Here is a 14,920-nt window from a genome sequence, read left to right as displayed (position 1 = left end):
ACAGATAAGTAGTGCATGTCAAGTACCATGCTGCTGTTTAATGACTAATCAAACAGCTGATGTTTAGATGAATGCCAGAAGTGCATACACACATTTTACCTATTAAATTCAAAGAAAGCTCATCAATGGAACTGTAGTTAACTTTGAATCTGCCGATCCATTTGTGAAATGAGTGCAGAGCCATTCAGATCTCTAGTGCTCACTCCAGGGTTGGATGGCTCATAACCAACTGCACATGTAAATTTGGAAATAAAAAAACATAAGGAAAACAAACCTGGACTGATTTTTAATCAGGTCTTGCTACACGTAAGACAGAAAAGGCCAAGCGTGCACTGTACAAAAGTTCTGCTTTAAGTGCATTGTGGAATACTCAGCACATCAAACCAATAAGTAAGCTGATAAACGCAACTACATACACTTCTGAGGAACAGTAATGACAAAGGATGGTAGTATGGCAGTATTAAAACACACTGGTGAACTCCTAATGGAAAATGGTCACAGCACACACATTTATACAGTTTACTGCAGTGCACACAACGGCACTACAAAGGCAAGCAAAACTTTCATTACTTCCCAGTTGTGGAGTTTTGTGTCCTTTAGTGGGCTAAATCCCAGAGACATTCACTGACCAGCTTCAAGTAGGGAGATCAGGAAGGGGTGTGTGTGTGTGTGTGTGTGTGTGTGTGTGTGAGAGAGAGAGAGAGCGCAAGAGAGAGAGAGCGAGCGAGCAAGCGCGCGCGAGAGAGAGAGAAGCGTTCCTCTGCCTCTGCTTAACTCATCTCAGGTGTACAGAGCAGGACAGCTCCAAAACAAGCTTTGTGTTTTGGTTTGACTCATTAAAAGGGATTAACAATGTTCAATAAAAAAGGGCCTCAAGGTGGAGCACAATAGTTTTACAGTACTTTTGGAAACTTCCTATAGCAATCAAATATTCATGAAACCATGTCTACTAGTGTAAGATACTAATTGTGAAAAGGACAGGGAGAGTAGGTACTAGCTGGATTTTCTGTGATTGTGTGCATGTATAAGAAGCCATAATTTAATCTGTGATGAAAAATAAAAAGTGGATGAACCCAAACTCAGAAAAGCCGTAGTAAAACAACCGTTTGCAGTAACAAACGTCTGTATTTCGTGCTGTAATTTTTGAAGTGTTAACAACATTCTCACGTGTGCATGTTAAATCATTAGGCAACCATAATCTACCATAAACAAATCATCTGGTGCTCCTCTACATTCACACACCCCAACAGTCAGTCAGTAGCACCATCCCTAAAGTCACACACACACACGACACCTCTGCACAGATGCACACGAGTAATACAAACTGTTCTTTGGGACGTGGTGAAAAAAAACAAAAGATGAATATACCAACATTACGAAGCAACAGGATATTACTCATGATCAACACAATATAAATGTTCATCTCATCCTGTGTGGTCTCCCTCCCTCCCCTCCGGATTAATACTCTGGTAGGGTGTGTGTTCTGTATGCGCATTTGGTCCGTCACACACCAAGCTTGTTGGCAATGGTCATGAGCACTTTGAGGACAGGCATGAAGGCAGAGATCTCACTAAAGTTGCTGCTGCTCACGACCTGCGTGTGCACCTCCAGCCCCCGCAGGTAGTTCCGGACGGCCATGCAGTTGCTGATCTCATGCAGCCCTGCCAGGATGCTAGGAGAGAGCTGGGGAGTGGAAGGACACGCTTCAGGAGGTGGCTGTGATGTGACAGATGACATCCCACCCAATTGAAAACACTTCCCTCTGCATTATGGTTTCTGGGTATTTTACGTATACAATACTCCAAGCACAAGTCCTAAAACATGTTGTTATCTTCGATATGTTGATGTTTCTATATGGAGAAAAATGGTTTTGGTAGAGAGTTGTCAGACATGAATTAATCTTGCATTTACAATCTTGGATTCTTACCACTTGGTCACGGAGCTTTTCATACAAGCTGCTGATACGTTTGGAGGAGTCATCAAGTTTCCTCTTTGTTTGCTGCAAAAATAAGAAAGTAATATGCAGTCTGAACTTATAACCCATTATGAGACATTTTAACTCATTAGAAACATACAACACTGGCATCTGGGATATCCTGTTGAATATGATTAGTTAAACTGCTTCCAAAACGATGTGGGGTATGCTTTTACATGGAGGGAGAACTGGGGTAGTTTACATGGAGAGGTTGAATGGACATTATTCAGCATTTTACCATTTCTGACAAAGCATTAAGATCAACATGGCAGTGAAGAGACATTGAGTGTTGGACGACCAGTCCATACACAGGCCTCAACATCTGTGTGAAAGCAGAACCTTTTTGATAACAGTTGGTAGATTTCTCAGAACACAAATCAGTTTTACCTCCCCAGTGTACAAAAGGTGATTTCCTAACAGTATATTTGTTCATATATTCCCCTCTGCCAATAAGCATAAGGAGAAATCCCTCTGGTACAATTCAACAAACTCACGTAGCTAGTGAACTAGCTACTTTGCCAGCTAACCTTCTGTAAAATGGCACTGACATAACTCCATGACCTCCTGAGTCAAGCACAATGACCCTGCTGTGTGAATATCTCCTGTCACTGCAGCGATAACCGAAGCAGGATGGTATGGACTGTTCGTACCCTGGCAAGGCATGATGTTTGCTATTAACTAAACATATTTGTCTATCGAGACTACTGCTTTAAAGATATTTGATTCTGTGTACTTATTTTAGTATCTCCTTTGCTCACTAATAATTCTAGAAAATGTGCAAAAATACTTTAAAAAAAAAAAAAGTCACTTTTGGTTTCTTCATATTATCCACCCATTCTTCCATGGAAGAAGTAATACAACACCTCTTTAACAACAAAAATGTGGGAGCGTACAAAAACGTTAGTGAGTCTAGTATTCAGCTAATGAATCTGCTTTCAGCTTGATGGATGTTTTGCGCTAAGCTGTTGAAAGTGTGTGTGTGTGTGTGTAAGTGAGTGATAGTGATAGAGAGAGAGGAGTGTGTGTGAACTGTCATTTGTGAATTTCCTTAATCTTTACAGCACACTCAGTAGGCCTCAACATTTGTGTGAAAGCAGAACATTTCTGAAAACAGTAGCTAGATTTCTCAGAGCACAGAGCAGTTTTACCTCCCAAGTATGCAAAGGTGATTTCCTAACTGTATATTTGTTCATTCATTCAATTCATTAATTTGTTCGAAATTCAATTGTAAGTTAACTTACTCCAATCCATTTACTATAATGCCTACTGAACAGATCCAAAAATGAAAAATTCGACATCTCTGCCAATAAGCACAAGGAGAAATCCCTCAGGTACAAGTCGACAAACTCACGTAGCTAGTGAACTAGCTACTTTGCCAGCTAACATTCTGTAAAATAGCACTGACATGACTGCATGACCTCCTGAGCCAAGCACAATGACCCTGCTGTGTGAATGTCTCCTATCACTGCAGTGATAACCCAAGCATGATGGTATGGACTGTTCGGACCCTGGCAAGGCACAAGGTTTGTTTTTAACTAAACATATTTGTCTGTCTCCTTCATTAGAACCTAGTCGACCTTATTGCTATGAAGATATTGGATTCTGGGTGCTTATTTATAGCCTCTCCTTTGCTCACTAATGATTCTAGAAAATACTCAAAAATACTTATTTAAAAAAAGTCACTTTTGGCTTCTTTATATTATCCTCCCACTCTTCCATGGTAGAAGTAATACAACATCATCTCACCTCACTTTAATGTGGTTTTTGGTATACGCCCACATTTTTGTTGTTAGTGAGTCTAGTGTTCAGCTTGATGAATGTTTTGCACCAAGATGTTGAAAGTGTGTGTGTGTACCGGATCTGTTGCTGCTAACTGACAGCGCTGCACTAAGCTGTCAAAGGTGGTCTTCAGGATCATGTGTTCTGATGGAATCTCTCTCTGCTCCACTCTCTCTGCAGGTAGCTGCTGTAGAATCTGACACACACACACACACACACACACACACACACACACACACACACACACACACACACACACACACACACACACACACACACACACACACACACACAGAGAAAACACATTCAACTGATTGATGATTAGTGATCTTACCCTATAAAGAAAATACACAGAACCTGTATAGCTGTAAGTCTGTCTTCACGTGAGTTGCATATTGAGGGTTTTCCCCTGACCTGCAGACTGGGCTCCTGTGGGGCTCCTGGCGGGACCTGACCCCTGTCTTGAGGTAAGGGAGTGTCTGCAGGTAAGCTCATGACAGGTGCAGTGATTGGAGCAGGAGGCATGTAGTCACCAGGAACCTGCACCACATTACACAATGTAACATTACACATTTTATCAAGAGGCAGACACCTCCTGTACGCCAAAGACAAAATACTGCACAATTTGATGCTAACCCTGCTATAAACCCTTTACTGAAAGCTGGGCATTTGCTAATAATGAGGTACTGGCTAAAGAACCAACTGTTAAAACACAAAAACTACTAAACTGTGGTGTGCTATAGCCCAACAGGACTTCAAATTACATAACAGTGACTTCTCAACCATCAGGACCAACAGGACTGCCAGTTCATTATCATCATAACACTTAACAATGAATATGTCTTCTTAAAATAATACCTTTTTACTTCTGGGGCCTACACGTATAGCAGGTGGATCGTTCCACCCTTCACGGGCACCTAGAGGAGGATACATAGGGCAAAATAAGCTTGGGTTTCTTGAATTAAAAGGACAGGTGCGCTTGTATTTGAAGGGTTAGTTCCATCTCAATAGTTCTCATGTGGCCAGCAGTAAATTAAAGCTAATATTGTCCTAACATACAAGACTATCTTTCTTTTTATCATAAGCCAAATTAGCACTGTTTAAACTGTCCATATACACTATGTGGGAAAGGAGTTATCTAATGAAGCTTTTATCCTCAAACAGATCCTTCAGAATATTCTGAGCAGCAAGCGCACATGTGCATGTTTATCAATATTAAGGAAATGGTAAAGTAGCACCATTAATTGCAAAACCTGTGATCACCAACTTAGCGTGTGCACACGCGCACATACATGTGCCCTCAGTAACATATCAATAAACACTGAGTGAGTGAGCACTGGGTTAGGGTTAGTCAGTGAGCCCTGGGCCCAGTGGTGAGCTAACTGTACTTCCCTGATTCAAGCTTTCCTTATAAAGCAATGCAAAATATACTTCAAAGCACACGTGCACAAACAAGTGCCTCACGCACACGCACACACATGCACACACAGGGCTGCAGCAATAGATTATTTTGGTAATCGAGAAGTCTACCGATTCCTGCATCATTTAATTGAGTAGCTAGATAAGAAACACTTTTGCTACATTAAAGAGCAACAGTAAATATACAAAAAAGAATATACAAAAGACAAGTCGCTTAAAATGAAAAGCGAACGGGTTACTTCTTTAGAAAAATCAGCATCGTTATTGCTTCAGTTGCATACATTACTATCTGCCAAAACGAAACAATTTTGTGCATACAAGTTCCATACTATATTCTGGGATTTAAACAAAACATTTTCTGAAACGCAAAAGTAAATAAGTTTTTGGGTTTTTTTAAAGGTGGCCATGATATTTTTCATGTGACATTATTTTTCACACATTTTTCAACATGTATGAAACATCTGTGAACGGCGTTGGTCAAATTTGATTTAGTGGTGTTGCAATGGCAAGTGACTGCTGATCACAAAAAATTGTAGATGGCACACTGGTTATGTGAATGGCAAACACAATATTTTGGTTTACACACATTAAAAATCTGAACCAGGTAACACCAAGTAATTTGTCATTTGTTAATTTCACTATCCTTTACAGCACACTCAGTTGGCCTCAACATTTGTGTGAAAGCAGAACATTTTTTGAAAATAGTAGCTAGATTTCTCAGAGTGCAGAGCAGTTTTACCTCCCAAGTGTGCAAAAGGTGATTTCCTAACTGTATATTTGTTCATTCATTCAATTCATTAATTTGTTCAAAATTCAATTGTAAGTTAACTTACTCCAGTCCATTTACTATAATACCTACTGAACAGATCCAAAAATGAAAAATTCGACATCTCTGCCAATAAGCACAAGGAGAAATCCCTCAGGTACAAGTCGACAAACTCACGTAGCTAGTGAACTAGCTACTTTGCCAGCTAACATTCTGTAAAATAGCACTGACACGACTGCATGACCTCCTGAGCCAAGCACAATGACCCTGCTAAACATATTTGTCCGTCTCTCTCATTAGAACCCAGTCGACCTTACTGCTATGAAGATATTGGATTCTGGGTGCTTATTCATAATCTCTCTGTTGCTGGTTAATGATTCTAGAAAAGATGCAAAAATGCTTCAAAAAAGTCACTTTTGGCTTCTTCATATTATTCTCCCACTCTTCTCCCATAGAAGTTAAACATCACCTTGTTTTTGTATTCTCCCACATTTTTGTTGTTAGTGAGTCTTGTACTCAGCTACTGTTTTCAGCTTGATGGATGTTTTGTATGTATTTCATGCAAGGCATGACATCAGGGATATAGTTATACTCTGCCCCCCCCATCCAACACACACGCACGCACACAGACAGAGCCTCCCTGTCACCTTGTTCTTCACTATGTTCTGTGAGCCACGGGAAATAGCCTGCAAGTCAAACAACAGTACACATTAACCAAATCAGACTCCACAAAACATTCACAGCTAAAGCTGTAAAGATTATCCTGATTTAACACTGATAACTCAGTTCACCAACAGACTCATTACCTACCTTAGAAACAGGGGGAAAAAATGTAGAAACTTAGGAACAAAACATAGGACATTTTCTACCAAGACCAAACACCCTCACTTAGCTTCCCTCACTATTCTACTCTAACAGATGTAGACTCTTTAATAGTTCATTACAAATTAAGATATTTCACCATTTTGTAAGAAAAAAAAACGCAGTTTTTACAATAAAGTAAAAAAATATATATATTTTAAACCCAGTTAGATAATTATCAATGAATAAATAATTAACCTTCATAAAAGTTGGATTATTTGCATTTTAACCAGGATCATTTCTATATAGAAATACAGATATATAGTGATTTGTATTCTACAATTACTTCATTAATTACTTTAAATTATTAATTACTTTAATATATTAATTCATTTAAAATATTCACATTTCCTGCATGCTTCACAGGCTGCTTGCGTTCTGTTTGGAAAATGTGTGCTTCTCAATAATGAACTGGTTTTAAACCCTACTAATGTAGTCTGCTCCAACTCCTCCAACTAAACCACTCCCCAAAGCCTTCAGAGCCATGTGTGCTTAGCACTGACCCTACTGGTCCGTATACTGGATTTACACACATGGTAACTGAGGCCTACCTCGTTGCGAAGTTGTAACCTGACTGATTAAGAGAGCCGGATCACTATTCATGATATAATCATACTATAATCAAATAAGTTGTAAAATGGTGCCTGGTGAAAGCTAGGATTACATGTGTTCTGTTTCTTGTCAGGTCAGACCAGAAGAGATAATGGCACAACTGTTGGAGAACGTTGTGTAGTGGTACACTGGTAGTGGTTAGGTACACTAACCCTAACCCTATTACAATCTCAAACAGAAGTCTATGGGGGGTCATTTTTGCTTTTTTTTACAAAGAAAACAAAAAACAAACATTTGCGCCATTGTTTTTGAAATATTGTTTTAGTCAAAATGTTGGAATTTAGTCAAAATGTTGGAACTAATGTATTTCTTCAAGGTAGAAGACTAGAAATTATATATACTTCAGAAGCAAATTTAACACCTTACACTAACCCATCATTGTTGACCAATGAGCAATTGCTGTACCCAGGTGAGTGTGTTACCTGTTGGAGGTGGGGCAACAGCTGACGCAGTAATGTTCTTCGTCCCTGGTGCTCCAGGACCTCCTTGGGGGTACCCTGCTCCAGCAGAGGGGAACGCAGTGCTGGGAGGTGGGGGGGCAGGACTCTGTGTCTGAGTTATACCCGAGAACATGGACACAGGCCCCCCAGGAAGAGAAGTGGGGGGAACTGGAGGCATGGATTTGGAGGGGAGAAAACCAGGTGCTGAAAGAGGAGGCATCGTGGGCACAGGAACTGGCATGATGAGCCCTGGGGCAGAGGACTGTGGAGAGGCTGGGGCAGGAAGACTGGAGGGGGGCAGGTTTGGGCCAGTTGTGAAACCTAGAGGAGCCCTTTCTGGCTGGGAAGGAGGAAAACCTGGAGAGACAGAGTGTAACATCCCAACACTGACAGAGTAATATCTCTCAGTAATAACCCTTAGGAACAAACACTGGGGTTAACCCTAACCCTTATGAATGAATACTAGTAAATGGCAATATAGCTCACTAATCCAGAGACAAACCGTGGGGAGTGAGAGAGGAAGTCTGACTTGACTTGTACCTGGAGCTGTAGCAGGGTATTTTGGGTAGACAGGTCTGTTGGTTGGGCAGGGCACACCAGGTGTGTGTGTTGTTGGTATCACTGGTATTGCTGGTTGCCCCAACTGGGACATCTGGGTGGGCACTGCTGAAGGGTACTGCCCCTGGGAGACATTGTAAAAAGCTTCAAAATGATAAGTTCTCTCTAGAGCTGTTAAACCTTTATATTCAATCACTATAAACTGCTTAAAAAAAAATTAATAGATAAAAACAAAAAGTATAATCTATAAATATTGTGATGCACCAAAAAGAAAATACTTGGTCAAATCCAAAGTTGAAATTCAGGACACACTGGGATGAAAACCAAAACTAGCATCTATTAGGCCCTGTGTAACGAAGCTTGATGTTCTCCATTAGCCATCAAAATCCTACGTCCTCTATAATAACCTTCCATCCAATGAATCCCATTATGTTTTAGTTACAGATAAATGTGTACTTTGGCCCTGTCTGTGAGTTTTTCCTTCTTCTCTAAAAGTGCGGCTACAGCTGGTGCCAGCAACATGCAATGTGCTTCTGTCATTCTGCTGTATTCTGCAAACTGAGTGGGACGGCATTTTCAAATGGTGTATCAGACCTATACTTAAGCATCCTTGGGTGTCATACTTCCTCTTGAAACGGTCCTAAGCAGTGATTACAGATCACTTGTCTAATGTCTCTAGTAGAAACTGCAGATTTTTTGCTGGGGTTTTTTTCTGACCAGTTGGGCAAAGGTTCACAGGCCTTCCTGAATGGACATTCCTGCGAGGTCACCAGTAAAAGAGCCTGTCTTGTACTGATGCCAGGGGAGGAGAAGGGAGAAGAGCACTGGTGACGTGACAACATGGCAACATTATGCAAACACACCCCTGGAAGGAAAATGCCTCTCTTCCATTCTTCCAGGAAGATACAATACTGCCACCTGGAGGAGCTCTGAGATAAGACCTGGGCAGATCCTCGTGAGTGTGTGTGTGTGTGTGTGTGTGTGTGTGTGTGTGTGTGTGTGTGAGAAAGACATGTGATGGAGACTTTTATGTAATCTTACCTGTGATGGTGTGCTCAGTACTGCATTTGTAGTAGTGGCAGGGGCAGTCTGGGCTGAGGCACCCCCTGTTGGAGGTTTAGAATAAGAGGGCAGCTGTGCGAAAGCCCCTGCACCCTGAGCATGGAACAAGCGTTCTCTCAGCCTCTGAACAGTAGCCTGGGGAAGAGTTATACACAGTCCCTCAGCAAACACACAGCATTTGTGTGTGTGTGTGTGTGTGTGTGTGTGTGTGTGTGTGTGCACGTGCATGCATACTTTGTCTGATTTCTCAGGCAGGTAGCTGAGGGCTGTTTCCAGGCTGCCCTGGGAGGCCAACACTCTGGCATACTGAATGAGTTTGTCTTCCAGAACTGAACTCTTCACTGTAACCTCACTGCTACGCAAGCGTTCAACAGACTTCTGCAACACCATGACCTTCTCCACCAGATCCTATAAGAATATGGACCAGACAAGGGGACACACAGGAGTGAGGTGTGTGTGTGTGTGTGTGTGTGTGTGTGTGTGTATGTATGTACGTATGTATGTATGTATGTATGTATGTATGTATGTATGTGTGTGTGTGTGTCTTTGCCTCCAGCATGAGAGGACAGGAACAGTCTTTCTGTGAGATCCAGCACTCCACCAGTTTGTGGATGTTTCCAGAGCAGATATAGCACAGACAGGCCTGTAGACAGCTCTTCTCTGTCCCCACGGCCTCCAAACGCGAACCCAGGATATCTATATACACACAGACAGAATACAGAGATATACAGAAGTCAGTCACTATGAGGATTTAACTCCATGTTTATAGAAGAAACTGCCCTGAGCAGATAGGGTTAGGACCAGCAAATACAGTTAGGGGTCAGTTAGGGTCAGGAAGTAACAAACCAACAATAAAATACAAGAATATATTAAGTACACAATCATGCAAAAGCCCAAACTTCATACCACAGAGTGCAGAGAAATCCTCCGGGTTAGCATAGGTAAGCAGGGCTGCTAACGCCTCCTTCCAGTTATCAAGCTCACAACCTTGCACGATGTCCCTCCAGTTTTGCATCACCACCGACGAGATCAGCTACAGCACAAACATCACCCCACAGGGAGGTCAAGGGTCACCACTATCACACAAACGGTCCATGCTGAAAGCTTTTTATTAGTTAGAATCTTTAATCAATCTGATTAATTTATTTACTGTCACACTACCATACACTAATGTAAGAGTAATTTCTTGAATTACGTCTTATGGAGAATCACCAGCAGATATGAACGCGCAGTAGGCAACATTCCACTGAAAGTTAAAGAACCAACCCTGCTCCTGGAGATCTACTGCCCTGAGAGTTTAGCTCTAAACCTGCTCCTGGAGACCGTGCAGAGTTTAGTTTTAACTCTAACCAAACAGGGTTTTCAGTGGTGTCTAAATCTTAAAGTCAGGTATAGTGGATTAGAAAAAAAATATTTTTGCTGTCATTGCAAGAGTATAAGGAGTATAAGTTTGCAGGTTCCTTACTAGAATGCTGTGAATAGCATGTTTTTCCAGGTGAGCCAGGACAGTGTGAAGAGCTAGAGAGATGGTGATCTCTGTTGCTCTGTTGGTTCTACTGGCAGTCTGAAGGGGGATCACTGCCAGATGTAGGGACAGGCTGAAGATTCCAGTAAATACCTTTGCTAGCTGATCCACACAGTCCGCAAGAACCCATGCTGAAACTCCATCAGGACCTGCAGCTTTCTGTGCATTGACCCTCCACAGTGTGTTCTGTACTTTACATGTGCTCAGTGTAACGATCACTTTCTGTCCAGTAATTTTGTGTTCACTTTATTTTCTGGGTCACTCTTCCAGAATGCTTCCAGGGTTAAATTCTACACATCAGTGCCTCAGGAGAAGGTGAGGGTTAGATTTTACAGGACCACAGAAGTGAAGGCTCAGGAACGGAAGTCTGGACTTAAGCCTTGTAAGGATGTACAGTGTGTTGTGCTGTCATTACCATGGAGATGCTGTTGGTCTGCTTGTTGAGGTATCTCTGCTGGGTCTTTTTAAGTAGCTCCTCCCCACCACTGATTGACAGAAGGATGGCCTCAGCGTAACGTCCATCATTCAGACACAGCTCAACAGCGCCCTCAAAGTTCCCCACCAGCAGAGCCTGGCTGATCAGACCATCCATATCTACAAATGCGGTGAGAATAAAGACAAATGTGCATCATTTAAAGGGAGTGATTAAGGAGTAAATTCCGTTTGGCTCAAAGTTAACAAGTACACTGGCTGTAATAAAGCCATAAAGGTTCTGATATGGGATACCACACTGGTAACATTGGTACACCTCTACCCATCTCCACCTTCCTCATGATACCAGAACAAACAGTTTCCATTGACATTTTAGATGCAGGATGAGTTAGTCACCTCTCCACCCACAACACAGCCCTGCTGTGATGACCCTCCCCTAACCCAGCCCTGCTTTAAGGTCCCCAACCCTGACCCTAACCCTAACCCAGGCCTGCTGTGAGGACCCTAACCCTAACCCAGCCCTGCTGTGAGGATCCAAACCCAACCCTGCTGTGAGGACCCTAAACCTAACCCAGCCCTGCGGTGAGGATCCAAACCCAACCCTGCGGTGAGGACCCTAAACCTAACCCAGCCCTGCTGTGAGGAACCTAACCCTAAACCAGCCCTGCTGTGAGGAACCTAACCCTAAACCAGCCCTGCTGTGAGGAACCTAACCCTAAACCAGCCCTGCTGTGAGGAACCTAACCCTAAACCAGCCCTGCTGTGAGGACCCTAACCCTAAACCAGCCCTGCTGTGAGGACCCTAACCCTAAACCAGCCCTGCTGTGAGGACCCTAACCCTAAACCAGCCCTGCTGTGAGGACCCTAACCCTAAACCAGCCCTGCTGTGAGGACCCTAACCCTAAACCAGCCCTGCTGTGAGGACCCTAACCCTAAACCAGCCCTGCTGTGAGGACCCTAACCCTAAACCAGCCCTGCTGTGAGGACCCTAACCCTAAACAAGCCCTGCTGTGAGGACCCTAACCCTAAACCAGCCCTGCTGTGAGGACCCTAACCCTAAATCAGCCCTGCTGTGAGGAACCTAACCCTAAATCAGCCCTGCTGTGAGGAACCTAACCCTAAACCTGTGCACGGTACGTACGAGTACCTGTGTGTGGTGTGTGTGTGTGTGTGTGTGTGGTGCATTTGAGTACCGGTACGTGGTGTGTATAAGTACCTGCAGACACTGGGATGTGGAAAGGTGTTTTCTCCTGTGGTATGTGACCGAGATCAGCTGTGGCGGATGTTCCTGCCGCCACACCACCCTCGTCTTCCCTCTGCAAAAAAATAAAACTTAAACAACTAAAGGCTCAGCACATGCGGCCTCCACCCTAACCTAGTGCCCTGCTCACTGACCTGAGTACAGAGATTCTGCATCTTCTCGGCCAAATCGCTCACGTCCAGACCATGACCATTGGGAAGTTTCCCCTTCCCCAGGGATGAGGAGATCTGCAGGTTATCACAGAACTAAACATCATGCACTGGACCCCCCCACCACACAAAGACATCTATAGGCGCGCGCGCGCACACACACACACGCACACACACACACCCCTACCTCTATAGGCGCGCGCACACACACCCCTACCTCTATAGGCACACGCACACACACACCCCTACCTCTATAGGCACACGCACACACACACCCCTACCTCTATAGGCACACGCACACACCCCTACCTCTATAGGCACACGCACACACCCCTACCTCTATAGGCACACGCACACACCCCTACCTCTATAGGCACACGCACACACCCCTACCTCTATAGGCACACGCACACACCCCTACTTCTATAGGCACACGCACACACCCCTACCTCTATAGGCACACGCACACACCCCTACCTCTATAGGCACACGCACACACCCCTACCTCTATAGGCACACGGACACACCCCTACCTCTATAGGCACACACACACACCCCTACCTCTATAGGCGCACACACACACACACACACCCCTACCTCTATAGGCGCACGCACACACACACACACACACCCCTACCTCTATAGGCACACGCACACACACACACACACCCCTACCTCTATAGGCACACGCACACACACACACACCCCTACCTCTATAGGCACACGCACACACACACACACCCCTACCTCTATAGGCACACGCACACACACACACACACCCCTACCTCTATAGGCACACACACACACCCCTACCTCTATAGGCGCGCGCATGCACACACACACCCCTACCTCTATAGGCGCACGCGCACACACACACCCCTACCTCTATAGGCGCACGCGCACACACACACCCCTACCTCTATAGGCGCACGCGCACAAACACACCCCTATCTCTATAGGCGCACACGCGCACAAACACACCCCTACCTCTATAGGCGCACACACACACACACACCCCTACCTCTATAGGCGCACACACACACACCCCTACCTCTATAGGCGCGCACACACACACACACACCCCTACCTCTATAGGCGCGCGCACACACACACACACACACACCCCTACCTCTATAGGCACATACACACACACCCCTACCTCTATAGGCGCACACACACACACCCCTACCTCTATAGGCGCACACACACACACCCCTACCTCTATAGGCGCACACACACACACCCCTACCTCTATAGGCGCACACACACACACCCCTACCTCTATAGGCGCACACACACACACCCCTACCTCTATAGGTGCACACACACACACACACACCCCTACCTCTATAGGCGCACACACACACACACCCCTACCTCTATAGGCGCGCGCACACACACACACCCCTACCTCTATAGGCGCACACACACACACACACACACCCCTACCTCTATAGGCGCACACACACACACACACACACACCCCTACCTCTATAGGCGCACACACACACACACACACACCCCTACCTCTATAGGCGCACACACACACACACACACACACCCCTACCTCTATAGGCGCACACACACACACACACCCCTACCTCTATAGGCGCACACACACACACCCCTACCTCTATAGGCGCACACACACACACCCCTACCTCTATAGGCGCACACACACACACACACACCCCTACCTCTATAGGCGCGCGCACACACACACACACACACACCCCTACCTCTATAGGCGCACACACACCACACACACCCCTACCTCTATAGGCGCACACACACACACACACACCCCTACCTCTATAGGCGCACACACACACACACCCCTACCTCTATAGGCGCGCGCACACACACACACCCCTACCTCTATAGGCGCACACACACACACACACACACCCCTACCTCTATAGGCGCACACACACACACACACACACCCCTACCTCTATAGGCGCACACACACACACACACACACCCCTACCTCTATAGGCGCACACACACACACACACACACCCCTACCTCTATAGGCGCACACACACACACACACACACCCCTACCTCTATAGGCGCACA

General features: G+C 44.7%; 1 protein-coding gene across 5 annotated transcripts in view; it reads right to left on the bottom strand.

Moving 5' to 3' along the window:
- Positions 1-270: 270 nt before the first annotated feature.
- Positions 271-14,920, bottom strand: part of sec31b (SEC31 homolog B, COPII coat complex component) — a 38,644-nt gene continuing 23,994 nt past the window's right edge. For 3 of the 5 annotated variants that reach the window (XM_035533354.1, XM_035533356.1, XM_035533355.1), the window contains 15 exons: positions 12,825-12,917; positions 12,646-12,745; positions 11,413-11,591; positions 10,379-10,505; positions 10,023-10,168; positions 9,707-9,880; positions 9,452-9,607; positions 8,393-8,534; positions 7,835-8,209; positions 6,587-6,625; positions 4,613-4,671; positions 4,169-4,294; positions 3,831-3,950; positions 1,928-1,999; positions 271-1,683 (listed from right to left, as the gene is read on the bottom strand). In XM_035533354.1, the coding sequence (XP_035389247.1) occupies positions 1,504-1,683; positions 1,928-1,999; positions 3,831-3,950; positions 4,169-4,294; positions 4,613-4,671; positions 6,587-6,625; positions 7,835-8,209; positions 8,393-8,534; positions 9,452-9,607; positions 9,707-9,880; positions 10,023-10,168; positions 10,379-10,505; positions 11,413-11,591; positions 12,646-12,745; positions 12,825-12,917 (2,088 nt within the window). In that variant the 3' untranslated portion in view covers positions 271-1,503. The remainder of the gene's footprint in view (positions 1,684-1,927; positions 2,000-3,830; positions 3,951-4,168; positions 4,295-4,612; positions 4,672-6,586; positions 6,626-7,834; positions 8,210-8,392; positions 8,535-9,451; positions 9,608-9,706; positions 9,881-10,022; positions 10,169-10,378; positions 10,506-11,412; positions 11,592-12,645; positions 12,746-12,824; positions 12,918-14,920) is intronic. The other 2 variants (XM_035533357.1, XM_035533358.1) reach the window with 1 other exon arrangement.

Source organism: Electrophorus electricus, chromosome 14 (assembly GCF_013358815.1).
Source record: "Electrophorus electricus isolate fEleEle1 chromosome 14, fEleEle1.pri, whole genome shotgun sequence".
Classification (NCBI taxonomy): Eukaryota; Metazoa; Chordata; class Actinopteri; order Gymnotiformes; family Gymnotidae; genus Electrophorus; species Electrophorus electricus.
The sequence above is the reverse complement of the archived record's forward strand: the minus strand, read 5'-3'. Positions and strand labels throughout refer to the sequence as shown.